This window comes from Pinus tabuliformis, chromosome 4_2, assembly GCF_031772625.1.
Source record: "Pinus tabuliformis cultivar Carrire ecotype Pingquan chromosome 4_2, CPIR1, whole genome shotgun sequence".
Lineage (NCBI taxonomy): Eukaryota > Viridiplantae > Streptophyta > Pinopsida > Pinales > Pinaceae > Pinus > Pinus tabuliformis.
This window is the reverse complement of record NC_142304.1, coordinates 952,302,343-952,329,644: the sequence shown is the minus strand read 5'-3', so window position 1 is coordinate 952,329,644 and position 27,302 is coordinate 952,302,343. Positions and strand designations below refer to the sequence as shown.

At 38.6% G+C, this 27,302-nt stretch overlaps 1 protein-coding gene across 1 annotated transcript in view; it reads right to left on the bottom strand.

The window, feature by feature from the left end:
* LOC149172810 (beta-hexosaminidase 1-like) overlaps positions 1 to 27,302 on the bottom strand; it is a 167,111-nt gene that overhangs the window by 84,757 nt on the left and 55,052 nt on the right. Inside the window, exons 4-7 of the mRNA XM_089426475.1 lie at positions 14,480 to 14,515; positions 13,933 to 14,044; positions 13,737 to 13,807; positions 13,305 to 13,435 (exon numbers count right to left, since the gene is read on the bottom strand). Coding sequence (XP_089282601.1) covers positions 13,305 to 13,435; positions 13,737 to 13,807; positions 13,933 to 14,044; positions 14,480 to 14,515 — 350 coding nt within the window. The remainder of the gene's footprint in view (positions 1 to 13,304; positions 13,436 to 13,736; positions 13,808 to 13,932; positions 14,045 to 14,479; positions 14,516 to 27,302) is intronic.

The following is a 27,302-nucleotide window of genomic DNA, read 5'->3' as shown; positions in this document are numbered from 1 at the left end:
AGGTTGAATAATACAAACGAATTGAAGAATCGCTCAAGAAAGAATTAAAGGAAAGCAACAAGGAAAGAGAAGCATTGGAAGCTGAAATCATTTGTTTACGAAAGGAAGTAAAGAATGGAAAAACTCTTCAAAACTACACCAACTGCTCAATGACTTTGGACGAAATCATCAGCAACTAGCGACCATGCAGCGACAAAGACTGGTATTGGTCACAAAGAAAAATTCGAAAAGGAGTCAAGTCCTTCTATGACAACTAAAGAAGATGGATATTCAAAATCTACCAAGCAGGTAGATCTCCCAGCTAGATCAAGAGATCAAGACTCGCAGGAAGAACCTTGGAAGACAATTCCTCGAAGAAGATTTCCTCCCAGATATCAACCTATCTTTTATGGTCATTGTTATTCATGTGGAAGGTTTGGACATAGAGCTGCAAAATGTCGCATGTATGTTTGGAATGAATATAATTCCAGGAGATCTTTCAAAAATGGATATTCCAGAACTCAGCAGAATATCAACAGATTTGATCATTTGAGAGATGATGTCAAATGTTACAAATGTAACAATTTTGGACACTTGGCCAAAGATTGCAGACTTGGAATTTCTTCAAAGGAAGACTGAAAGGTGTGCTCTCGCTCTCAAAGCTCAAAGCAACAGAAACGTATGGTATGTTGACAATGGTTGCTCAACGCATATGCCTAGAGATAGAAATAAGTTCATATCCTTGAAAGAAAAGAAGGATGGAACAGTGTCTTTTGGAAATGACGGGTCTTCAAACATCATAGGAGAAAGTACGGTCACTCTTGGAAGCAAGGATGCATTAGCAAAGGATGTGTTGTTGGTTGAAAATATGAATCACAATCTGCTCATTGTTGGATAGATGTGCAATCAAGGGCACACGATGTTATTCAACTCGAAGAAATGTGAAATCAGGAAAGTCAAGTTTGGTAAAATTGTGGCTACACCAAGCAGAGCTCCAAACAACATATATATTTTGTATGAGACACCTAAAGGATGTTTCTTGGCAAAAGAAGACGAGAGTTCGTTATGGCACAAATGAATGGGGCATATAAATTTCGACAATTTGGTCAAGATCAGCAAAAAGGAAGCAGTTAGAGAAATGCCAAAAATCACAAAACCTACCAATACGATATGTGAATCTTGTCGGCACGGCAAACAGACAAAAGTTGAGTTCAAGACAAAGAAACATTTTACATTACGTCCATTGGAATTAATACATATTGATCTATGTGGTCCTATGAGAACAAAAGGTTTAGACGTTGAATTATACTTTATGTTAATGATAGATGATTACACCAAAATGACAACCGTCAGTTTCCTGAAGAAAAAGTCAGAGGCATTCGAGTGTTTCAAAATCTATAGGGAATTGGTCAAAAATGAAACTGATTTGAAGATCTAATGTCTAAGATCAGATAATGGCGGAGAATTCACGTCCAAAGCATTTCAACAATACTGTGACGAACATGGAATAAAAAGGCAATTCTCAACAGTGAGAACACCACAGTAGAATGGAGGAGCTGAAAGAAAAAACAGAACCGTACAGGAAATGGCTAGAACCATATTAAATGACCCAAACTTAGCAAGATTTTCAAGCCAAGTTTGAGGAGCCTATTCCCATCTTTTGCGATAACACCAGCGCCATCAGTATCTCCAAGAATCATGTGATGCATTCCAAAACGAAGCATATTCCGATTAAATATCATTTCGTTAGAGATCAAGTCACCAAAAAGAATAACAAGCTTAAATATGTTGGCACAAAAGAATAAATCGCTGACATCTTTACCAAACCATTACCTCGTGAAGCATTTGAGTATCTTCGCCAAAAGCTTGGGATTCTCCCAAGTTTTCATTAGACTCTTTCTCTTATCTAATCGAGTAGAAAGGGGGAGTGGAGGTGTGTGCAGGTTCGTAGGATGGTTGTTTGTCAAAGGGAGTTACCCTTTGCCAATGATGACAAAGGGGGAGAGAAGGCAGTAGGAAGAGGTGTCATGATCACAGGGGGAGTACTTGAGCTGCCATCAATGCCAAAGGAGGAGATTGTTGATCAGTGGTTGTCATTGATGTCAAAACCCAAGCAGCGCCAGGGGCTACCCCGATCTTGCAAGGGCATTTTGACTTGATAACTCATATTATTTTGCGTCAAAGTTCTTCTCGATGGATTCTACTCATCGAGATGTTTCCGTTGATATATGGTACGCCTTCCAGTTCTTCACAGTTTGAGAGTTATTTGTGTTTGAAGTCGAAAACCCCCATTAATGGGCTAAAACCATAGTTTTCAAAACCGTTTTAAAAAACCAGTTACCGGTCTAACCGGCCGGTTAGCAAGGCCGCTGGTCTAGACCGGCCAAAAAACCCGGTTGGAAGGCTCCCTTCGCCCAGTTTTTGCCCTAACCGGTGAAAAACCGGTCGGTTTAGGACGGAACCGGTCGGTTTGATACACGGAACCGGCCGGTTTTAGGCATGCTCTTCAAACGAAACAGTTTACTGATCATATAAAATACCACTGGTTAGAAGGTTGTCAAGGTTTACAAGATGTACATGCAGTTCTCAAGGTAACTCTATTTTATAGCATGAGGATTGTGATGAATGTGCTTCTAACTTTCTCGGTACAGAATCTACTAGTGCCCTCAAATGGTAAGTCTATCAGGATTGGGAAGAGTGACAATCCTTGTTGGTAAGGTTTATGCTTCGTTAATACATTTTACCGACCTTGAATCTGAGGCTAAATCAAAAAGATCGCAACGTTCATTGATATCACACCCCAGTGATCCTATCTTTGTGCTTGAGTTATGATTTTGTATTTATGACCACACTATGATTAATGACACTGTCAAAAAGCCACAAGATGAGACAGATTCATGCAACCAACTTCTTGAACAATGGATACCAAAGTTCTGTTAAAACTTAAAATTGGCCAAGGCGATTTAAGATTCAGGAACCTCCCAGTGATTTAATTAGAAAGACAGCCAACTTCCAAGGTTTTGCAGCAAGAATTTCACAAAATTGCCTTTTATCGGAACTCCCATGCACAAACTTGAGTTTCAGATTACATTTCAATTGGTTTTTAGAAGACTGATAAGAAATTGCACAGAAAGCTTTTCTGATTAGGTCAATTGCCAATCTTGGAAATCATCAAAGACAACCATTTATGTAGATATGTGATGTAAGCTCAACAGTTCAATTTTGAAATAAAACACCCCATGTGACTCCATATTCCTTTGGAATGTCCTCCCTCAAGCATTCTCACCTTGTCCCAGTAATTGAAAGCTTAAAATGTCATGTACATCTTCAGAATTACGAGTGACTTTTTTATCTGTAACATTTCTCCCTTTGCACTTAAAATGCCTTAGCATTTTTTTATGGTTGCTTTAACATCACATTACCGGTCCTTGCCAGACAGACGGTAAACTTCAAATCTAGGAAAGGTTTCGTTTCCACTTCTATTGTCATTGGTGGCATTGATACTGAGGTTGCAAATCAGGCTGAGGCATCCTCAGACTCTGAACCAGATGATGTCTATGTAGCTCCTGATGATGATCCTGTGTCTAGTAGTGGTGATGAACTTGATGATTGATCATGTGTACACTGTAGACTTGTAGTAGGACTGTAGGCCAATGGCCTCATAGCTTGCAACATTGTTTTTGGACTTTATAGGCCATTTAGAGCCTCATTTCTTATGTATTTTGCTATTTTGTCGATGATATGTATTGCACTCGGTGCCATTTTGATATATTCACCTTTACATGGTATATAAATGTAAAATGAGCAAACTTTGCATATTTTGTCTCTATTGGCTTGGAATCATGGTTTTACATCTTAAAAATAGTTTTGTTTCATTAAAAATTAATTATTTAATGTCTTTTTAAAACCGGTTCGTTTAGACCAAACCAGTTCCGGTCAGTAAACCGGTTCATTAGGTGGACCGGTCCGGTCACCGGTTCCGGTATTAAAAACACTGGCTAAAACCCAGGGGTTGAGACACCACCTTATTCTCCAACGATTGTCAATATATGATAGGGATTTTCACCGTAATCTCACCTCGTATAAGTTGAATAAATTGAAAAATCCAAAGATAGTAAACCAATCATTGACTTCACACTCGGGTAGGAATCAGGGTCATATGCACTTAAGCCAATCATTGGTTTACTTGCAATTAACATCAAAATTAAGAAGAACCATTAAAGGTATGTCACTAAAAAAAGAAAATAAAATTAAGACAATAAATATTAATGCAAATGTTAGGAGGAATATTAAAGTGATCCAATTACCTTAGAACAAAAGATGCATATTTTAAAATATTTAACATTCTAAATATATTATGCATTACTCCTCCAACGTACATTAAGAAGCCCCTCCTTAACACCCGACGGTCAAATGATAAATATTGTTACTAAAGTATGTGTTGTCTCCTATAATTAAGGAGCCCTATCCAACGTCTAAGTGAGAACCTTATACTATATATATGTAGTAAAACCTTGGCATAGATGTGATGAAAAACTGAACGTATAAGCTCTGAAATCTTTCGGCTACCCTAGAAGAGCTATAACGAAGGCATCATTAGGAGGGTTACGGTCTGTCTTGGGTGATTCGTTGACTGTAATTTTGAGCAAAAATACATCAGTCAAGTCAAAGCATGAAGTGCTGAGGGTTAAGGACTGTTCATTGGGTGATTTATTGGTCTCTTAATATACAGGACTGTAATTTTATCTCAGCCAAGTCAACGCAGGACTTTGTTTGATAACAGGGACTCTATACCAGCAGCAAGGGATTCGGTAATAAATTTTTCTTTCACAAGATTCTACCTACAGGTAATCCTAAAGCAACCATTGTCTTGAAGTCTGGTTCATTAAGGAACAAATCATTTTGTAGTTGCCTTAAGATCAAAACAGTGTATAAGGGCCTCATTTAGTCTAGTAGTGTTGTGTTGCGTTTGGGCTAGTATTTAGCATTGTGTCAAAAAATGTGTCAAGTCTAGGTTCGTATCTAAGGCTAGATTGGGTCTAAGTTTAGCTTTGAGTCCAAGTTTTGACCAGCGTTGAGTATATGATTGTATCAAGTTGGAGTTCATGTACAGTTGGAAAGTATAATCAAGCAAAGATAAAGGTATGTATAATTCAAATTCCCTTCCTGTGTGTTAATAACTTAATAATGTACTTTAATAACTGTTGACTGCACTATACCATGTATTAGGCTAGTTTTCAGTCTTGCATAACTGCCTTGTCATAACTGTAACTAGAGTTGTGTCCAGCTAGGGGAAGTTTTGTCCTATGTATGTTTAAGTCAATATTCATCTCTTATATAGTCTTGTATAAAATATGGTTTTGTATAAAGGTTGGGTATGTTTAAGTAGAGTCTAGGCTTGTGTTCAAAGTTTGTCAACTGCTGCAACAAGTCAACTACAATCACAAACAACAAGCACATTTCAGGTACGCATTGTATTCATTTGATTTTTATTTATTTATTATTGTGCTTACATGTGTGTTTGCAGGCAGAGGTAAGTTAAAGGGTTGTTGTGTTTATTTGTTTTGCTTTGGGATTGCATTTCGTTGGGCAATTTGCATGCAGGTAGAAGAAGACTCAAGGACAGCATCAAGCGAGCATTCAAGAGCTGAAGTATCAAATCAAAGGAAGCATTGCAGCGGGACATCCTTTGAAGACATGACAGCCATCTGTATATTGTGAAAAAGTGTCAAAGCCAAGACTCATCATTGTAAAGTTGTAAAAGAGTCATTTGTAAAAGTGTCATCATTGGAAGAGTCATTATTGTAAAAGAGTCAATATGCCTAGAGTCGAAAAGGCATTGTTGGGAGGTATAGGAGTCTCTGTTGGGATGATGTCATGGTTGGGTTGCAGGTCATAGTGTTCGGTCAAAACCATTGTAAATCATATTGTATCGTGGATCGTTGTCCCTGGTACGGGAATCCACTCTTGTCCCATTTTAGTCATTATAGGGTGGCAAGGAGGTGCTAGGCATGTGCATGAAGTCGCCTACAGGTTGGAGCCTGTGAACACTTCAAGGTGGTAGGTCGGTCTAGGGTGTTGGGGCATCCATTCAGTTGATTGCTGAAGAAACCAGGGCGTTGGGGCGTCCTTCCAGTGGGAGCTGGAGAAGAGTCCTTTTCTAGAATTCTAGGAAGTTGTTGCTTTCATTTCATTTATTAGAAAAGCGTTCGGTGGTTTTTGACCCAGAGGGGGTCTTCCACCTAAAATTCTTGTGCCTATTGTCTTCTTTTATTTACTGTTATTACTGCATAAACATTAATAATAATTGAAGATTAACCAATGCTCTGAAATGATTTAAAAATGCTAATTGCTAAGGAATACTGATTCACCCCCCCCCCCCCAACCCCCTTCTCAGTATTTCCAACAGTGTCATCATTTACTAGTGTAGTGTAGTGATATGACATAGGCAGCTTCATCATTAGGAAAGTTCCAAGATAGTAAGATAGTCTTCCAACCATCAAATGAGATCTTCCATGTCATCATCTAATCTTCCAACCTTCATTAAGTACCATCATTAAGTGTGGTCATTCAAGAGTATGACATCATCAAAAGTATGGCTTCATCAAGTATAATCCTTCACATCACGAGGTTGTATATTGGCACTTAGGATCTAGATCATCAATCAAGGCACATGATTGGCACTTGGCAACATCATAGTTAATTCAAGTACTTCTTAGGGCTTCCTTCATTAGTGGTTTGACTTCTTCGTGACTTGACATCTTCATTGATGTTATCCTAGTCAACCAACCACCAAGAGTCATGGCATCATCGTCTGGAACCAAGCATCTCAAGAATATTGACATCTCAATCAATGCCATATTGACATCAATGACAACCTTGATTAACAATCTCCATGTGGCCCAACCAAATGGTGCCACGTGGCACCCAACGAACAACGAAAATGGCCCGGTCAAGCGACAAGTTGGCGTCATCAAGGTTTTTATTGGTTGGCAGATTGTTTGTTTTGGCGGTTTTATAGTCATGCCAAAATTGGGGCAGTCCCACCAACCCCAACCAAACCAAACCCGATGGTTACAACAAATTTCAAGAAAAGATATGTTTGACAGCAAATGGTTTTTAAACTTGGTGGATCGGCGGTTATGTTGTAACATATTTTGGTACACTAAAAATTTGTAATTTTCAGTGAGAAATTGCCAATTTCTTTCTTGGCCAAATGCTAAGATATATGTTGATTAAATACTTTTGAATGATTTATAAATTTTTAATTTTAAAATACCATGATATTTTTATAAAAATATATTTGAATATTTTTATATAAATATCTCTTTAAAATTAAAGTTGTATTATTAATCATAAGTCATATACAAGTCAAAGCAGCATGTCAAGTCAAAGGAGGAGCCCACAGTGACACTAATCAAAGCACGGGAGGAGCACGCCTTTACAAATATTGAAATACAATAGCACATGGGATAAATATGGAGCAGTTTTTAATGGTCAATATTAGCTCTTATAAAATCAACGGCTTTCATTTCACTTTGGACCCCCCAAGGTCATTTGAGCTTTAACAGCTGGGGGAGGGGGGGTGTCTGAAGTCTTGTTTTGAAAAATAAACCACTTTTCCACATGGCATATTCCTGTGCATTTCAGACCCCCCAAGTCCAAAACCACTTACCATTAGAGACACCCCCCCCACCCGAAATCCACTTGTGCTTTCAAGAAAACAGTGGACCAAAAATTCGCAGACATCTACAGACAGTGAATTTCGGACTCCATTTGCAAAATTCAAAAATTCGAGACATGGGTGTTTTGCAGAACAGCGTCTATTATATCTCTCGCGAGAATTTTTGAAAAATTGTCAACGGTTTGAGAGATTTTTGGGGTTCTTCGAAAGGGAATTATTCAGATTTCTTGAATGGTTGGACTGGCAAAATGTCCAACGAAATCAACAACCAAGAATGTGGATATTGGGGCCAATGAAATTGATAATGGGCTATGCTTGTAGCATTTTATAGATTTTCCCATTATTGATATGTGGTCTCAGGTTTTGTTAATCAAATTGGAAGGATGTTAGCGATAACAGCTGGAGCATCTTCAAAATCCAAACATGAGTTTCATGTCAGGCTTGCTATTTTATGTCGCACATTTGGCACTCATAGTGGAACGTTGATGGATTATTACGATTAAATTATGAGGCATTCATATGACTTACTACAACATGATAGAACTGGAGTGAAAAGATTGAGATTTCATCATTGTACAACAAGAAAGTGCAGAGTAAAATATTGTCTAGCAAGGTTTTGTTGCTTTTATGCTTTACATCTAGTTGATCCTGAATATGCTTGGATTTGTTTTAAAACACCATGTTCTATTTAAATGGATTGACTCCTACAGTTAGAGGCACAGTGTGAGTTCAGTTCTGGCTTGACGATGCCTACAGGTGGGTTGATTCCAACATCAGCTCTAAACAGTCTTGCTTAACCATATTTTTAACATTTCAAGGAACCAATATCAGACCATCAAAACATATTAATGCTTTCAGCAATTCCTTCATGCATTACTACTAAATGTCTTGCTCCTAGTATTTTCCAGTGACTGGTATAAAGCATTCAAGAAAGAATTGAACATTCAAGAAATATATCCCAGATTTTTAGAGAAAAGATCAGTCAAAGCAATTTGTTCCAAACTTGCAGAGATTGGATAGGGGTTGCATTTAGTATTTTTAGGCAATACTCGGCAGTAAAAAGGTCAACATATGGCAGCAGTTTAGCATATTTTAGGCATTGAATTCCCCAAATCCTAAATTCCAGCATTTGAGGTTCAAAGCACCTAGCAGCAAAAGATCACCAGCAGGAGGAGAAGCTTGTCAAAGATGTTTCTATTGTTCTTTCTGAAGCTTTCACAGCTGCATGGGAATGTGACTGGTAACACTCTCCCTATGGCCTTGGATGTGAGAAATTATTTATCTGGAGATCAAATACAGGAGTATGAATTACTTTGTACAAAGTTGCAATGCATGTGCAAATCAATGCTGTCAGATAATTGATACTACAGGTACAGAAATGCTTCAGACAATACTGTTGTGCATGACAACAGCGCTTACCCAAGAGGAACAAAATACAAATTTGAATACTTTGCAAACAGGCTATTTGAAATACAATGTTTGATGAATGGTTGAATGCATGGTGGAAAGAATGTCCAAAAACTACCACCCAATCACAATCTATGTTAGAGGACCACATTGTGCCTCATTTAGGTACAGTAGAGTCATTGCAGATTGTGGCAGATTACCTATCTAAGATTGACCACAATACATCTAATTCAAGTGTGGAGATGTTGCCATTGTCAACCAGTTGGTGGTTTTACTGTGGGGGAATAAACCATACTCAAAGGTACATGTGATAATGGTGTTTCATTTGCTGAAGTTAGTACTACAAATTAGAGACTAAACTCTATTATCACTACTGGATTGAGTTCATTCTGGTACAGGGCAACAAATCTCCTTTTCTACAGGTTGAAATATCAGTCCCTTAATTCTAATCATCAATGGCCATACTCCAACATCTTTATTAAATGTGTTAAAGTAAAATATGAACCTGTTATGAATGTTTATTCGTTACTAAGGAAAGGGGTGAACTTATCTTTTGAGAAAGGAGACAAGTGGCAGAACATTCCAAATTCAATTCCAAGGAATTTGACTCAAGCAGTTCAAAAAACAAGGTAGAATATTAGCACTAGTGAACCAATTCCAGATTTCAAGGCAAGATACTTGCAAGCAGTTCAAAGTTTCCAGCAGATAAATTAGAGAGATTGTTTTATTTTTAGTATACTATTCAGGATTTTATTCCATAATTATTGTAACAGTTAGGAGAGATCTTGTCTATATATATTATTTCATTTGTAATAAACAGGGTTGGCTTTTGATGCCAAGGCTCTTGACTTTGTAATAGCTTCTATTATAGGATTTCTAATGAAAGCCTTCTGGCTCTAGTTTATGACAGAATTTGTGTTTCTAGTATGTCTTTCTAGTGTTTCCATAACTTGTTTTCTGCACATGTTCAAAGTATTATAGAAGATTTGGGTAAGAATAGATTGAGTTTCAATCTCTCTGAAATCCCCTGCAAATTAATAATCGTTTAAAGAGATTAGTATATTGGATTGTCTGTCTGAGTTAGCTCTTCTTTGAATTGATTATTGTTTGTCCTTCTATCTTCTCCTAAATATGTTTTGTCGGGCTGTAGAAATTTTCTATACACATCCAAATTTCCCTATTTGTTAAATAGTCAGGCTGACTACTCAATTATTAGGAATCTCCTTACATTCTTCTATCATAATCCTTGAAAAGCCAAGTCATTATGTCAGGCTAGAAGCTGACACTTTGAGAAGGGACCCAGTGAGAGAGGCCTTTAATCATCCAATAGGGATTGTCAATGATCACCAACCACCCCCAATTAAAACCATAAATCTGGCCATTGTGATTCAAAGGCTATTGTTCAGTGATAGGTGAACAGCGTTAAACAAAACCTCGTAACAACTTAGGGAGCCCCCTCTGGTTCAAGGGCCAGCTTGAACCTAAAGGCTGGTTGAGATGGTTTCCTGGCGTAGTTTTTGTAGCCAAGGACTGCCTACGGAAAACACGTACAACAAGTTATACCCAGCAATATATGGTGACAAACATAACATATACTAAACAGTGGGTTTGCAAAATCTGGAAGTATACAGCACAACAAACCAACAACTAGCATTTTAAAATAGCAATTACTGGCGTTTATTGATCGGTGGTGGTGAGTTTTGTTGATGGGTCGGCATCCAAATATCACTAAATGTTAGACGGTGGTCAGTTCGGTAGACCAGCTAATATTAAATGTTTGTCGACGATTGATACAAATCAATAACAGGCGGTTCCAAAACCGGTAGTCGAAGGCCTAAACTGTGTGACAACTTGGCGTAATAACTAGTAGCGGTTAAAAATTTTAATATATATTATAATTGGTTAAATATAACAGTTGGTAATATAAAACAAAGGTCCTGGAGCTTAACCCTCGACCGGCCTCCAACCATTTGCCTTGTATAATGTGTCGCCAACCAATGCGCCAACGGGGGCCATTGGAAACTCCACCCGGCCACAACTTATTTAAACTTTGTTATTCCATTTGACGGAGGAGGACCAAATAGAGCCATGAGTGGGCCAAGGGCCATAGAACTCAGATAGGCAGAACTCGGACCATGGCGGAACCTTGCATGGGCACGAATTTCAAGAAAGAATATTCCAAGGGAATAATCCTAGAATATTTTTTTATGCTATTGAGGAATCTTGAAGATTCCCTAGGGGGTCCAGGGATGACAGTGGCAGAATATTCCTGAGTTCATACTCATTTTATCAGAATTTCGCAAGGATCTCAACGGTGCACCTTGCCTTTTGCATTTGAGCAACAAATCTCAGGAGTCATGGCAAAAACCCGCATTCTTCATTAATAGTTGGGCACAAAGTTCGAGACAGTAATGCACCTCTCAAAAGTGGGTCTTGTTTATAGTCAGAAGTCTCAAAAGGATGGGACGGAGTTGTTGGTGATGTGGTTGTTGTTTTTTGAGCAGTGGAACTTCAAGTCACTCCCAGGATTGGAGGTATAATGATGTATTTTTCCATGTACTTGACTTTCTTTTTGCTAAGATGAATGAAGTGGCCTCCCCACAATTGAGGGAGGGCCTGGAGACATAATCCACACTGGATGAACTCCATTATCAAACTTTTGTGTGCATTGTCTTTATGGTCTCCTTTATGTTGCTTCTTCTTTAAGTATTTGCATATGGTTTTTACATGCTCTTTCATGCAATTCTGCTAACATCAACCGAAGAAAAGATCTTGGATAATGCTCGTATCGGAGGAATACTGGATCACAAGCCCTGGAAAAATTACAGAAGCTGCAACTAAGAACTCATGATTGAACCACGGTGCACTTGTTCTAACTGTGTGATTAATGAAACCTGGTTCTTTGATTTGTTGCATGTGATGAATTTAATGCAACTAGTTAAATATGCCAATAGTATTTCTATTTATGGTCTGGTTTGGAAGAAAAGGTAATGTTTCTCTAATTTATCGCAAAAAATGTCTGTCATAAGAAGGCAGACAACGTTTCTTTAATAAATGGCAAAATCCGTTCTTCATATATCTGTGAAATCAAAATGTTGTTTTTTACTTCTCACACCAAAAAGACTAGTAGCATGTGTTTTTTTGAGGCAACTTTAGCTAGACCTGCTGACACCCATCAGTTTTGGACATACAGAGAGTTGAAAGTACAGTGACCATGCAAAATTCAAATTTATCTTCACACTAGAAAAGGGTTGGGAAATGGCCCAAGCTCAGGCCGCTATGTATGATTTACAGGAAAGGAAACCATCAGTTCTTATAAAGAAAGTTCATAACCTCTAGCACACACAGAATATGTCACATGCCAAGTGCTGGAGATAATATTAAAATCTCTAATTCTGTCGGCCTCAAATAGAGTAAATATGTAAGCATGCAGGAAAACAATTGGAGATTCATTTGGGACACTTATCAAGCTCACATTTCTGGAAGTTCACTTCTTACACATTGAGCTTGTATGAGTAATGAATAGCTCCCTAAAAGTTTGTAAGGATTTGTAAACCCTCACTTCCAGTTCCAAAGAAATGCATGTCAGCTGGAGTGAGCACTCCAGGCAAGTATTACCACTACTATCACGATAAGAAAGAATGGTATCAATACTGCAGCAGGCTAGCACAGGGATTTGAATAAAAGAATATACAGGACTGCAAGTGATGTTAAAAAGTTCAGATTGAAAACTTTAACCAGTATAAACTGTGAATAGGTTAAGTCCCTTATATCTGCAGATTCAGTTTACTCAAAGTTATTGGAGGGATAATAATACAGAAGGTACTATCAGTTATGCCACAAAAGGTAAGGATAAAAGTAATCGTGATTATATTCTAAGTAGAAGTAGCCTTTGAAGTCTCACACTAATTGTGTAAACAATGAAAAGTTTCATCCTTGAAACATTTGTTAGTTGAATCCACAGTTCCACACTAATTGTGTAAACAATGAAAAATTTCATCCTTGAAACACTTGTTACTTGAATCCACAGTTCCACAATAATTGTGTAAACAATGAAAAAATTTATCCTTGAAACATTTGCTAGTGGAATACAATACATATTGACATAAATGATATGAATGGAAAAAACATCATCTTTGACTGAATCTTTTATTTAGGTTGCTTAGCTATGAACATGCTACACAGAAAATAGAGTTATTTAAGATAAAAGCTCAAAGAGAAGGTTGTAACGCACTCAACAATGTCACGGGCATCATCAAGTGTATAGCGCTCCCAGCTTGTATAAGAACCTCTCCAAAGTTCAGGGTATGAAGGAACCTCCAGAGGGAATGATTCCTCATCGATGATGTGCCAATGCAAGACATTCTGCCATCCATGAAACCAATTTTAATTTTACCAGTTTTCCTTCTGGCAAATTCCTGAGATATTATGCAGGATAATCACTGGAAATTTTTCAGACGCACGTAATGCTATTATCATGCTCAGTTAACGAAATTTTTAGAGAATGCTATTTTTCTCAAGATATTTCATAAGATACATAAGGCAGCCTGACATGGATTTACAAGTTTAGCTTATGACATGGACTCAATTATTAGATATTTGGAGAATGCTATTTTTCCCTTAACATATGTCACAAGATACATAAGAAGGCAGGACACTGACTTACAAGTTTAGCATATGACATGGACTCAATTATTTGTTTGATAATCTCCACTGGTTGATAATGCCGTGAAGTATCTACAGAAGCAAAGAACTCCAAAGGTTACATCTATAATTTAGGGTAGACAATCCAAAGGCAATATAAGATACACCCATGAATGATACTCTATCCATTAAACTATCATATGGACATAACTGCTCACCAATAAGTAGTCCACGAAATCCAAATCGAGGCTCATCTTGGATAACCCAAGGCGCATTAGATATTTCCACGTTCTTTGTCATAAAGTTGAATACACATAATTGACTGAATGTCTGAAAAATAGTTCACAATTAAACATATAGAATGGAGATCCACCTAATCAAAACATTGTAATCTTAGAAACACAATAAAAGCACCAAAAGATCACTTGATAATATCTAGAATCTAGATTGCTATATTAAAGAAACAGCACAAACAAAATATCTAAAAAAGCCTTCAAAGCTATGTCACTTGTAAGGCAACACTGCTAAAGATTTGTCCACCAAGCAATACTGACAATTGAAATACAAATTACTATCTTTCTACCATCAAGAAAATAAATGAAAATGTATCCTGCAAAACCTGAAGACACTAAAATACCATGTTAACAGACCAACTCATGTATAGATTATGATACGCGTAATGATTCAAGAAATCCATAACAAGGTAATTTATATATTTGAATGTAGTATACGAAATCTTATCCCATGATGGCCAGTATACATTACCTCTAAACCACGCAATGCACCATATACGGTCTTTGCCTGCAAAAAAACATAGACATTAGTATTGCCAGAGTAAGCAAAAGTAGTCTATTTTCAACACCTACAAGCAAATATAAATCAATACAACTTAACAAGAAAGTAAAATTAAATCCGACAAGGTGAAATGTATTCTCTATTCTCACTGTCACAGTTAGCAAAAATATTGTCTTTAAAGCTATAAAATATTCATAAAAGATAGTTAACATAGGGCACAGGTATTAAGATTCAAATCATTCATAGCAAAGGAGAAATAAACTTATTGGACTTTAATCACATTAATAGTTCTGTTGAGATGCAGTAAAAATGGAACAGAAGACTCAGAAAGTACAGCAGTGATTTATTTATATATATTATTAATGATTGAAAAGATGATTTACAGAATGAAAAGCCCTGGCTTAAATACAGCCTTGGGTGCCTCTTGGTGAATGGGCATGATCTTTGATCATGCCCTTTGCCTAATAAACTATTAATTACAAATAACTAATTTTTTATATAACATTGCCTTCCTCCCAAAAAATGCTTTGTCCTCAAAGCATACGTAACGACGGATGTTGTTGACGAAATGCTTCAGTCTCCCAAGAAGCTTCTTCTTCTGGTAAGTCCTTCCACTTGATCAAGTATTCCTTGATTACACGAGATCGGAGCTTCTTTTCCCTGGTGGATATGATACCTTCTAGCTCTAAAATGACTCTTCCTTCATCATCTAAGGATGGAAGCATTGTTTGTGCCAATGTTATCAAAACTGAACGGGTCATTGAACCGAAAAACCTTGTGGACTGGGAACCGGTCGGAACCGGACCAGAATCGGAAAAACACTGGAAAAAAAAAAAAAAAACCGGTTTATCAAAAACAAATAAAATATTCATATTTTAAAGAATAACAGATATATTCATGTGCGTCCATATGAATCCAAACCATTTATACACAAATATGCAAAAGTTCTCATTTATATAGCAAGTAATAGTGCATATAACATAAATAACACTTAGTGGAAAACATCGTTGAACCAAAAATGTTACAAACATCAAGAAGCGGGCTCTAAAAGGCCTTTAGAGTCCAAAATAACATGATAGATCATAGTATTATACTACAAGCTACAGCTACAACAAATCAATGATCAAATCATCAATCATCATCTGATTCATGATCATCCTCCTCATCCTCATTTGAAGAATGAGTAGCATCCAATTCTACGATGGGATTATGGCTTCATTCCCCTGGCCCATAAGCTGCTACTGGTGTTTCCTATATCTTTGCCTCTGCATCCTGTGGAGGTAGTTCCAAGTCCAACCAAGAAAGGTCTTCATTGTCAAATGTTGGTGCTTGACTCTCCACAACCCATTTTGATGTTGGATCAAAGTCACCCAAGACAATGTTGCTTGATTTAAGGGTTTTATTCAACAATTGGTTGCGCCTCAACCTAAGGTAGTACTGAACAAAAACCATGTCATTTAACCGATTTTTCTCCAAACGGTTCCTCTTCTTAGTGTGTATATGCTCAAACACACTCTCCAACAGCTCTCCAAGACTCCAATCAACTCTTCAAATCTGCAAAAAATCTCCCTCAAAACAACCATGCAAAAAACTCTCTGAATTCTCCTCACCGAACTTAGCTCAAGAATTGCAAGAGACTCGAATGAATAGTGTGAGTAAAATAGAGGGGATGGGGGTGTTTAAATAGCTTTAGGGGCTGGTAGAGTAGCATTACAAACTAGGAAAAATAAAAAAAATAAAAAACAATTTTTTATGCCCAGGCTGCACAGCAGTGGGCCCTGTGAACCAGTATGGTACCAAACCGGTCGGTTCCACACAAAAACTGGCCGGTTCGGTACCGAACCGGTCATTTCCGGTTTTTCCTCCAAACTGGTCGGACCGGCCGGTTTTGCCGGAACTAGTTCGGTTCCGATAACACTGGTTTGGCTGATTGATGGTCACCAAGTGCCCTTTTAAGGTAGGATACATGGAAGACGTTGTGGACATGACTTTTATCCGAAAGTCTTAAACTATATGCAACTTGGCTAATCTTTTTGTTGATCTGCTCTGGTCCATAGAACTTTGGCGCCAATTTATTTTTTCCTTGTTGTTTTAAGGACAGTTGTTTGTATGGCTGGAGCTTGACAAATACCCATTCTCCAATTTCAAATTCTTTCTCGGTTTTGTTTCAGTCAGCTTGTTGCTTCATAAGATTTCTTGCATTATTTAAATTTTCTTTTAGAGTTTGAACGACCTTTTGGGTTTCTTCTAGTTGGTTTTTAACAGTTGGTAGTTTTGTCTGGATGATAGCCAGGTCCTTCCATTTTGGAGGTTTGTACACATACAAAGCTTGAAACAAAGTCATTTTTGTTGACGTGTGGTAAGTAGAATTGTACCACCATTCGCGAGATGTAACCACTGAACCCACTTATTTTGTTTGTTTGTAGCGTAACAACGTATGTAAGCTTCCAAACATTTATTGACAACCTTTGTTTGGCCATCTGTTTGAGGATGGTAAGCAGAACTCATGTTGAGGTAGGTTCATATACGATTGAATAATTCCTTCCAAAAATTACCCTTAAATTTGGCATCTCTATCGCTCACTATGACCTTTGGAAATCTGTGTAATTTGTAAATATTTTTGCAAAATATCTCAGCGATTTGTTTTGTTGAGTCTGATTTCTTCATTGCAATAAAGTGAGCATAGTTGGTGAGTCTGTCGACTACTACAAGAATCTTATCCTAACCATCAGATACAGGTACTTTGGTAAGCCTTCAATAAAGTCCATTGATATTTCTTCCCATTTCTAATTCGAAATGTTTAAGGGATGGAGTGTGGGTGTCATAATATTTTCACTTCTTTGACATTTATCGCATTCTGCGACATAATTTTGAATACATTGCTCATTCCCTTCCAAAAGAATGGTTGGTGTGCGTTGTAGTAGGTTTTAAAGTATCCTACATGTCCGGTTGACAGTGAATCATGTGACTCTTTAAGAACCTTGCCTTCAAATTTGAATCTGCATTCAGATAAATTTGTCCCTTGTACCATAAAATATCATTCTTCCATTCAAATTTTGAATTCTAAGGAAGATTATTGATTATAGCACTTGTTTCTGGATCTTTTGCATATACACTTCGAATCTCATTAAGCCATTCGGGGACAACCACTGACACTGCGAGTAACAATGGTTCTTCGTCTTTCAGCTACTATGTTATCTTTCCCTTTCTTGTGTAATATATCCATGTCAAAGGTAGCGATTTTTTTTATCCATTTTTGGTGTTCTGTAGATAGCGTTTTTTGCTGGGGGAGATGTTGAAGACTATTATGATCAGTTTGTATTAAGAACTTACTTCCCAAGAGATATTGTCTCCATTTGGCTAATGTGTGCATAATAGCAAGCATTTTCATGTTATATGTAAACTTGAGACGTTCGTGCTTATTGAGCTTTCTGCTTTCAAACACGATTGGATTACCATCCTGCATTAGTACTGCTCCTATGCCAAAACCGGAAGCTTCAAAACGCTTTCCTGCTTCATCATTCCATCGAAATGAGTTCTTCTTTAGAAGGTTTGATAGGGGTGCGGTTATATGGGCGTAGTTTTTAATAAATCTTCGATAATATCCGGTCAACCCTAAGAATCCTCTTAGCTTGGAGATATTAGCTGGTTTGGGCCACTCCCTTATAGCCTTGATCTTGTTAGGATCTACTTTAACTCCTTCCTTGGATATTATATGTTCGAGATATTCTACTTCTTCCTTCCCAAAGGTACATTTGGACTTCTTGGCATAGAACTGATGCTCTTCCAATAATGTAAGAACTTTCTCCAAATGTTGTAGGTGCTCCTTCCAAGTTTTACTGTAAATTAAAATGTCATCAAAGAACACTAACACAAACTTCCTTAGATATGGACGGAATAACTCGTTCATAGTAGCTTGGAATGTTGTTGGTGCATTGGTTAACCCAAAAGGCATTACTTTAAATTCGTAGTGACCTTCATGTGTTTGAAACACAGTTTTTGGTATGTCTTCCAACCTTATTCTGATTTGATAATACCCTGACCTTAAGTCCAATTTTGAGAAGTATTTAGCGCCATGTAGTTCATCCAACATTTCATCGATGAAGGGAATTGGGAACTTGTTTTTAATTGTTATTTTGTTTAGTCCTCAATAATTGATGCATAACTTGAACGATCCATCTTTCTTCCGCACCAATACAACTAGAGCAGCATACGGACTTTTACTTTTTGAGATGATGCCACACTTTAAAAGATCTTGGATTAATCTCTCAATTTTCATTTTTTGATGATGTGGATATCGATACGGTTTGATGTTGATGGGGTTTGATCCTGCTTTGACTTCTATTGTATGCTCGATTTCTCTATTAGGAGGCATTTTCATGGGCAGGTCTTGGAATACTTTTTCGTGCTTCTGAATTAGCTCTTGTACTTCTGGTGCTTCTTCACTAATCAATTTTGAAGTTAACATTTCTAATTGGTGACATTGTACTACATAGGCTAGTGCTCCTCTTCGAATTATTTTCATCATTTGGGATGATGATACGATTTGATTCTCAAGTGCTTGGAACTCGTATAATTTGTATTTCTGCCCTTCCCATTTAAATTTTATAAATTGCTTTTGATGGTTGGCAGAGTAAGTACCAAGGGTCTGTCACCATTGGATACCTAAGACCACATCTACTCCTCTTAATGGTACAGTGTAGAACAGAGATTCTAAGTTAAAGTCTTGAATCTGCGATTTGACTTTATGGCATTTCCCTACTTTTTCAATTTTCTTACCGTTAGCTATCATAACCTTCATGTTGGACATGGGAAATGTGAAAATGTTGAGTCTCTTCGCCATGGTTGAATCCAAAAAATTGTGGGTGCTACCGGTATCGATCAGAACCATTACATTGTTCTTCTTGATATGTCCTTTTAATTTTAATGTCTGGGGCTATGATATACCTGTCATAGCCGATAGTGACACTTGCGAATGCTCTCACCAACTAGTTCTGGAGAGAATTCTAGGGCATCTTCAATTTCTTCTACGTCTAATTCATCATTGTCTGAATCATTAGTTACTTCACACTTATACAGGTTTTTGGTCTCTTTTCCTTTAGCACACCTATGTTTAGGGTCTCATTTTTCGCCACGTCATTTGTATTTGCCCTCTTTCATCCTTTGCATTTCCACGTTAGATTTTTCTCCTTCACGAAGATGTGGTGAAACATATTTTGTGTTATCCATATTCACAGACTGGGGAAATCTTCGTCTCGAATATACTTTTTCAGCCTTTGACCACAACATCTTTTCAAATTTCTTTTGAGTAGTTTTTTCTTTTTGTCTTGCTACTTTTATCGACATAATGTCATGAAGCTCAAGTTTTGCTCGTATATGGGTTTTAAGTCTGGAGGTGTACAATTGGATTAGACGAGTTTCTGATAATCCAAGTACTCGTGTTGCTAAAGTCTCCCATTCTCGAGTGTATTCATCCACATCTCCTTTTTGTCGCAATCTGGTGAGTGTTGAAAAGAACTCTTCTTCCTTGACACCTTGGAACCTTTTAAAGAACGCATCCTTAAATTTTCTCCAACTAATAGCAAGTGTCATCTTCTTCCACCACATATACCAATTATATGCTTTGCCTTCCATTTTCATGGAAGCATGCCTAATCTTTTCGTCATCATTGTCAATATCGTAAATCTCAAAATATTCTTCTACTTTATTGAGCCAAGCAACGCTGCATTTTTCATTACCGTCGAATTTGGGTAGCTCGATTTTTGCTCTTCGTTGATATGTCACTAACGGTGGAGCGAAAAAGGGGTATTGATTTGAAAACGACATATTGGTGAATGGATTCCAGAGCTGCTTATTTTGAAAGTTCGTGTTACTATTTTCTTGATTAAGCATGGAAGATGTCTTCGGAGATTCAGGTTTCTCATGTGCGTCTGATGATTTTGACGAATCTAGAGAATTGAGATGTTGAGTAGCCTCATTATTCTGGGGTATTTGATCGGGTGTAATCTTTAGGCTAGTACAAATACAACCCAACATCACCATAGCTTGATCCACCTTAACTGAAAGGTCTACCTGATCCTTTTTAAATTCATTCTTGTTCTCCTCGAGCTGACTCTTTATTCCATTTGTTGTGTCCTACAGTGTCTCGATTTTGTCACCATGTTCGGTCACCTTAGCCTCAAGTTCTATCAATTTTTTATTGAAATCGGCCATCGACATTGATGCAGCCATTGATCGTGTGTGAGGTGGGGTATATTTATCCAGCGTAACTTCTTTTTTTTAATTGACCTAATTTTTATTTTTAATTAATAATTAAATAATTTTTTTAATCACTTTATTTATAACTAAATATTAATTAATATATATATAGTTATTTAAATATTAATTATTATATAATCATCTAACAACTAATAATATAACTATATAGTAATTAACATATAGTTAAGATTACATACACACAGAGACACAAAAATAAAATGGAACGCAGTCACGAAGGGAGGGTAGCAGTCAAGGAAGTGGCGGAAGAACAACGCGACAGTGCACAGTGATGGGGGTGTTCGGCACAACGGAAGAATCACGGAATAGTGGAGCACGCGGAGAAGAGAAGGGCAGCGATGTGACACGAGGATGTTAAACAGTTCAAACGGCGTATGGAAATCGGTGGAGGGTATAGTGTATTATAGTGGAACAACAACAAGTGGTTTGGCATACGGTTGAGAAACAGATGGTGAAGGATACAGTGGACACGACAGAGAAATGTCAGTGGAGCATAGGGAGAACAACAGTGGAACCAATTTCCCGAAATGCCTTACTTGGATTTGATACCAAATGGAACAGAAGACTCAAAAAGTACAGCAACGATTTATATATATATATATTATTAATGATTGCAAAGATGATTTACAGAATGAGAGGCCCTGGCTTAAATACAGCCTTAGGTGCCTCTTGGTGAATGGGCATGATCTTTCCTTTTCCTAATAAACTATTAATTACAAATAACTAATTTTTTTATATAGCAATAAATGATCAAAAACCTTGATGGAATAGTCATATAATAGGAGATAAAAGACATTCTACATAAAACAGATTTCCTTCCAATCTGTTTTGGTCTCTCTTGCTCTGCGGGTAGTGGTTCTCTGCCTACATCATGTCCCTTATATCTTATCCTACCTTATTGTGCTGCAATTCATCTTACTTTACATGTTCTTTTAGAGAGCTCAACTATGTTCCTTGCTTTTATAGGAGATGCTTTCGTACTCCCACATAGTATCTTTTGACTGATGTACTCTTTTAGTCCCATTGACTTACTTATCTTATCAACAGAAAAAATGCTTTTTGGAAGAGCATATGGAGGTCAGATAAGTGAATACCAGTGCCAATTGGTGGCGAGAAAGCTATAGGATTTATATCCATTGTTAAATGTAACCAAGTTGTCTTTCTGTTAATTCTTGAAAACCCAGCTACAGATTTGATGTTCAACAAATATTCACAGAACATAAATGAAAGATGCTTTCTAAACTGATTTGTAACAGCAAATACTCTGGGTTCTTAACTAGCATAAACAACAGAAGCAAAACTCACAAAGCCAAACACACATAAAAGAATGACACAGATATACCCTGGAAACCCCAGTGTGGGGAAAACCAGCAAACGGAGGGCTTCAATTCAACTTCAGAAATTTAGTTTACAGCATATTTTTACAACAGAAAATTGCTATAGCAATTTGTCCGAGCAAATCTAAGTCAAATCGGCACCTACACGACATTGTATGGCCCATCCATACGGCCCAGAAAATTAGTCACTTTGCCCAACAAATTTTGGCCTATATGGCCCAGGAAATTCATGGTTGTATGGCCCCCATTGCTTGACCTGCTCGCTGATCTGATCTTTCCCTGTACACTGCGCTGGTGTCGCAACCTGCTCTTTGCTGCTCTGACTGTCAAAACGTTCTTTCCAGCTGAATGCCCAAATGTGTCAGTCGAATGATCTCAATAGCTCGAACTCCCTTCATAAAGTGCTTAACCGTAATCTCCAAAGAGATAGATGGCTGAGATTTCATCTCATGTCTTGAGATTAAGGGCTACGACTTAATCTATCATTCACCTGTTTACCTTTTCCATAAAATGTGACCAGCAAGTCAAATAATTAAATTAAACAGTTATCTAAATTCCTAACTTAGTGAATTAATTAGATAATCGTTGTAGGAGTTATTTGAAATGGCTAGCTACATGTCATGGCACATGACCTATGGAGAACCACCTTCCAAGCTACAAATTCAACACTCCCTCTTAGCGAGAAAGGTGTTCTGCACAACACCCAACTTATCCCTGAAGAATACAAATTTTCCCTTCATCAACCCCTTGGTCAAGATGTCTACTACCTGCTCATCTATAGGTATGTATTGCAGCATCAATGTCCCCTTTTGCACACAATCTCTGATGAAGTGGTACCTGGTCTGAATGTGCTTCGACTTGTCATGAAACACCGTATTCTCAGAGAGCTTGATGCAGCTCTGATTGTCACAATGAATGACAGTCGGCTCCAAAGCCAAATGGTCTCACAGGTTGCCAAACTAGCAGCCTTGTACTTGGCCTCCACAGAACTTAGCGCAATTGACTTCGGTTTCTTGTTGAACCGAGAGACTGCCCCTAATCCTAGACTGAAACTGCACCTGGAAGTGCTCTTTCTGCCAGTTGTACTCCCTGCCCGATCTACATCGGTATACCCCTCCAGCTTCACTCCATCTTGTTGAATGTACCTCAGCCCATACTCAACTATGCCTCAGAGATATCTCAACACATGTTTCACAACTACCCAATGAACTCGATTAGGCTCCACCATAAACTGACTGAGTGTGTTTACTGCAAAACAGATTTACAGCTTGGTGTTGACCAGATACAAGAGCGAGCCAATGAATTGTCTGTACAAAGTAGGATCCACTCTTTTGATCTGTGTTGATTTCTATAGCATCGGATGTGCTCTAGCCTTGAAATTTTGCAAGGGGCTAAACATGCATTCTCCAAGAACCAAAAATTGTTTATGAAAATTCCACCTAGAGATGGGTTAATTAAAATAATTAATCATTTTTAATGTATTCCTAAGTCTAAACTTAGGAAATGTGATTAATTAAAGGGTATCAATTAAATCCGGCGCGAATCTTCTAGAAGAAGACGAGGATCAACTCCCGGTTAATCTTAGCCTTTGACTATGTTTTAATCTTGGTCGTTGGTGCTCCAACGAGAGATTATAAGGAGCTTGATGGGCACTTGGAGAACATACCGAGATAGTGAGATCCAGATCGAATTTCTCAAGAGTAGCAGCGTTGAGTTGCCGGAGAGAGATCAAGTGATCTTCTTGCAGTGAGGGGCAAGGATAGTAGACCAAAGGGGATTTTTCCAGTTCTGAAGAGTGCAAGGCAGAGAAGGCAACGAGAGGTTAAGAGAGGCAGCGCAGTGCCACGCAGAGGCAGCGTAGTGCTTCAAAGGAAGTCCGTAATTTTGTTGGGAGCAGTCGAGATCTAATGTTGGAAGTCGGGTGAGAGACCGGAGAGCCAGAGAGTCGAGTTCTAGTCAGCAAAATGATCGGCAAGAAGGGTGACACAACTCCTAGAAATTGTGACGCAGTGACTGTGTGAGCCCACGCAGAGGCAGCGTGGGGCTAGCCATCCAGAGCCTGGATCAGATTCAGATCGCCAGTGACAATGAGAATATTTCTCACCACCTCTTTGCCAGTTTATTCTCTGTATCATATTGTCAATTTGGGCATCTAAAGATTTGTACTCAGAAACCACATACATAATAATTAAAACCCTCAGCTGCTGCAACGATTTTCCCACATTGGGTTTTTCAGGGGACGCTTGTCCAAAAACAACGGTGTATTTGTGTGTGTGTTTATTTCTCTCCTGGGTAGTGCTTTTTTTCCACAGTATTTATTTTGTGAAGATTGCAGTGTATATGTTTCGATATTTACCGTAGGAAACTGCAAATAATTTGTTTGATAAATTTAACAAATAGAAGAAACATTATCAATTGTTGCAGTAGGATTCGGGATCACCGAATTTCACATGGTATCAGAGCACAGATCGTAAGCCGGAGAGCTTAGAGCATAAGAGGAGAAAGAAGTCTAAAATTCTGCGTAAGCAGCAATTCGAAACCCCAGGGGTAGCGTATTTCCATGGCTAGAATGGTCAGTTTTTCATGGAAATTTTACTTCTCTGAGTGAGTCAACAGAGAATAACATTTTCCATATCGAAGAATACCAGAGGTAGAGGGAGTAGCAGCAATTTCCTTGTAGAGCAAATCTTCAGCTAGGACGCAAATTTTGCAGCAGTTTGCTAGTGCAAATAGCGTCAGGAGGAAGGAAGAGCACACACTGAGGGAATTCTTTCCTCAGGGGACTTCTAGCCAAGAAGTTCAAATTTTCCTAGCAAGAGCAGTAGTAATTGTGTGCAGGATTTCTCACTTCAGAAGGGAGTGCAAATAGCTGGGCAGCAGTTGTGCAGGGGAGAAGAGGAGATTCGACATTTTCAGAGAGATGGCATCAATTAGGTTGAGAGATCAAGATCGGTTAGGTAGAACCTCCAACTATGTGATCTGGAAGGCTCGAATTTCTTGCCTTCTAGATGAGTATGATCTCAAGACTTATATCGATAGTGTGGTAGTTGTACCCGCTGATGCAAATCTGCTTAAGAAATACAAGAAGGAGATGGATAAAGTTAAGAGGTTGATTCTCGATGGGGTTCAAGATCACATGGTATCTCACATAGCTAGCAAAGATACAGCGCGACAGATCTAGGAAGCACTAGCTATGTTGTACGAAGGGTCTTCCAAGCAATGAAAGATGTATCTTGAAGAGAAGCTGAGATGCACAAGGATGCAGAAAGGGGAGAGTGTAGACCCCTTCTTTACTAGGCTCCAGGATGTCCGAGACTAGTTGGATTTAGTAGGGTCAGCACCCTAGCCTACAAAGTTTGTAAGATTAGCTCTGAACAGTGTTTCCAAAGAATGGCAAGTTTTCGTCCAGAGTATCCTAGGCAGAGAAAAACTGTCAGATTGGGAACGTATGTGGGTTGATCTGCAACAAGAGGAGATGAGCGAGATCTGGTGAAGGCCACCATCAATTGCAGCAGCAGTAGTGAGACGAATCAAGCAAAGGAAGAGGAGAATGCAGCCCTCGCATCACAGGGGCAGCAGGAGCAGTGCAGGAGGAAGAAGGACGTTTCCAAGATCAAATGCTTCAGGTGTGGTGAGCTTGGCCACTACAGCACTAGTGTCCTCTCAGAAAGAAGGACAAGGAGAGGAAGTAGGATCAACAGGTTGCATTCACAGAAATTGACATGTTGTTCTCCAAACTAGAGGAAGAATTTGCCATGATCATCAAGTTACCTCCAGGGGTGAGGTGGGGTGATTTGGAGTTGTGGCCCCAGAGAGCTACAGGATGGGCAGGATTCTTGAGGAGGTCCACCTCATGAATCAATACCTTGCTATGGGAGATCAAGACATGCAATAGCAGGATGGATCAATGGCAGTTGGTGCAGTCAGGTGCTAGAGTGACAGATGCAGTAGCTAGTAGCAGGTCAAAGACTGAGCAGCGCAGAGCAAAGTTGGCAGCAATGCAGTTGGCATAGTGCAGAGTCAACAACAGCGTAGAGGCTTTAGTGACAGCGCAGAGTCTAGCAACATTCAGGACTGGGGGACAGATGCATCATACTGACCACAGTTGATTTAGTGTTTTGGATGTTTTTTACTTGCAGTTGTTGCAGTTGCAGCAGTGGCAATTGGAGAGGGTTGTAGTGCAGATGCAGTGTTGGCAGCAATTCAGCAGGGTCAGCAGCAGCACAAATGCAGCAATTAGATTTGCGAAGTAGTTGGTGGGCAGTGGAGCCAGACATCAGTAATGCAGCAGGAGATGGTGCAAAGACAAAGTGATGCTTCAGTGGGTTGCAGCACTAGAGCACATTCCTCGCTAAGAGGGAGTGTTGATTTATGTAGCATCGGATGTGCTCTAGCCTTGAAATTTTGCAGAGAGGCTAAGACACATGCATTCTCCAAGACCCAAAAATCGTTTGGGAAAATTCCACCTAGAGATGGTTTAATTAAAATAATTAATCATTTTTAATGTATTCCTAAGTCTAAACTTAGGAAATGTGATTAATTAAACAGTATTACTTAAATTTGGTGCGAATCTTCTAGAAGAAGACAAGGATCAATTCCCAGTTAATCTTAGGCTTTGATTATGTTTTAATCTTGGTCGTTGGTGCTTCAACGAGAGATTATAAGAAGGAGCTTGATGGGCACTTGGAGAACATACCGAGATAGTGAGATTTAAATATCGAATTTCTCAAGAGTAGCAACGTTGAGTTGTCGGAGAGAGATAGAGTGATCTTCTTGCAGTGACAAGCAGGGGTAGTAGATCGGAGGGGAATTTTCCAGTTCCGAAGAGTGCAAGGCAGAGAAGGCAACGAGAGGTTAAGAGAAGCAGCACAGTGCCACGCAGAGCCAACCCAGTGCTTCAGAGGGAGTCCGTAATTTTGTTGGGAGAAGTCAAGATCTAGTGTTGGACGCCGGGTGCGAGACTGGAGAGCCAGAGAGTCGAGTTCTAGGCAGCAAAACGATCAGCAAGAAGGGTGACACAACTCCTAGAAGTTGTGACGCAGTGACTGCGTGAGCCCACACATAGACTGCGCAGAGGCAGCGTGGAGCTAGCCATCCAGAGCCTGGATCAAAGTCGGATCGCCAGTAACAGTGAGAATATTTCTCACCACCTCTTTGCCAGTTTATTCTTTGTATCAGAT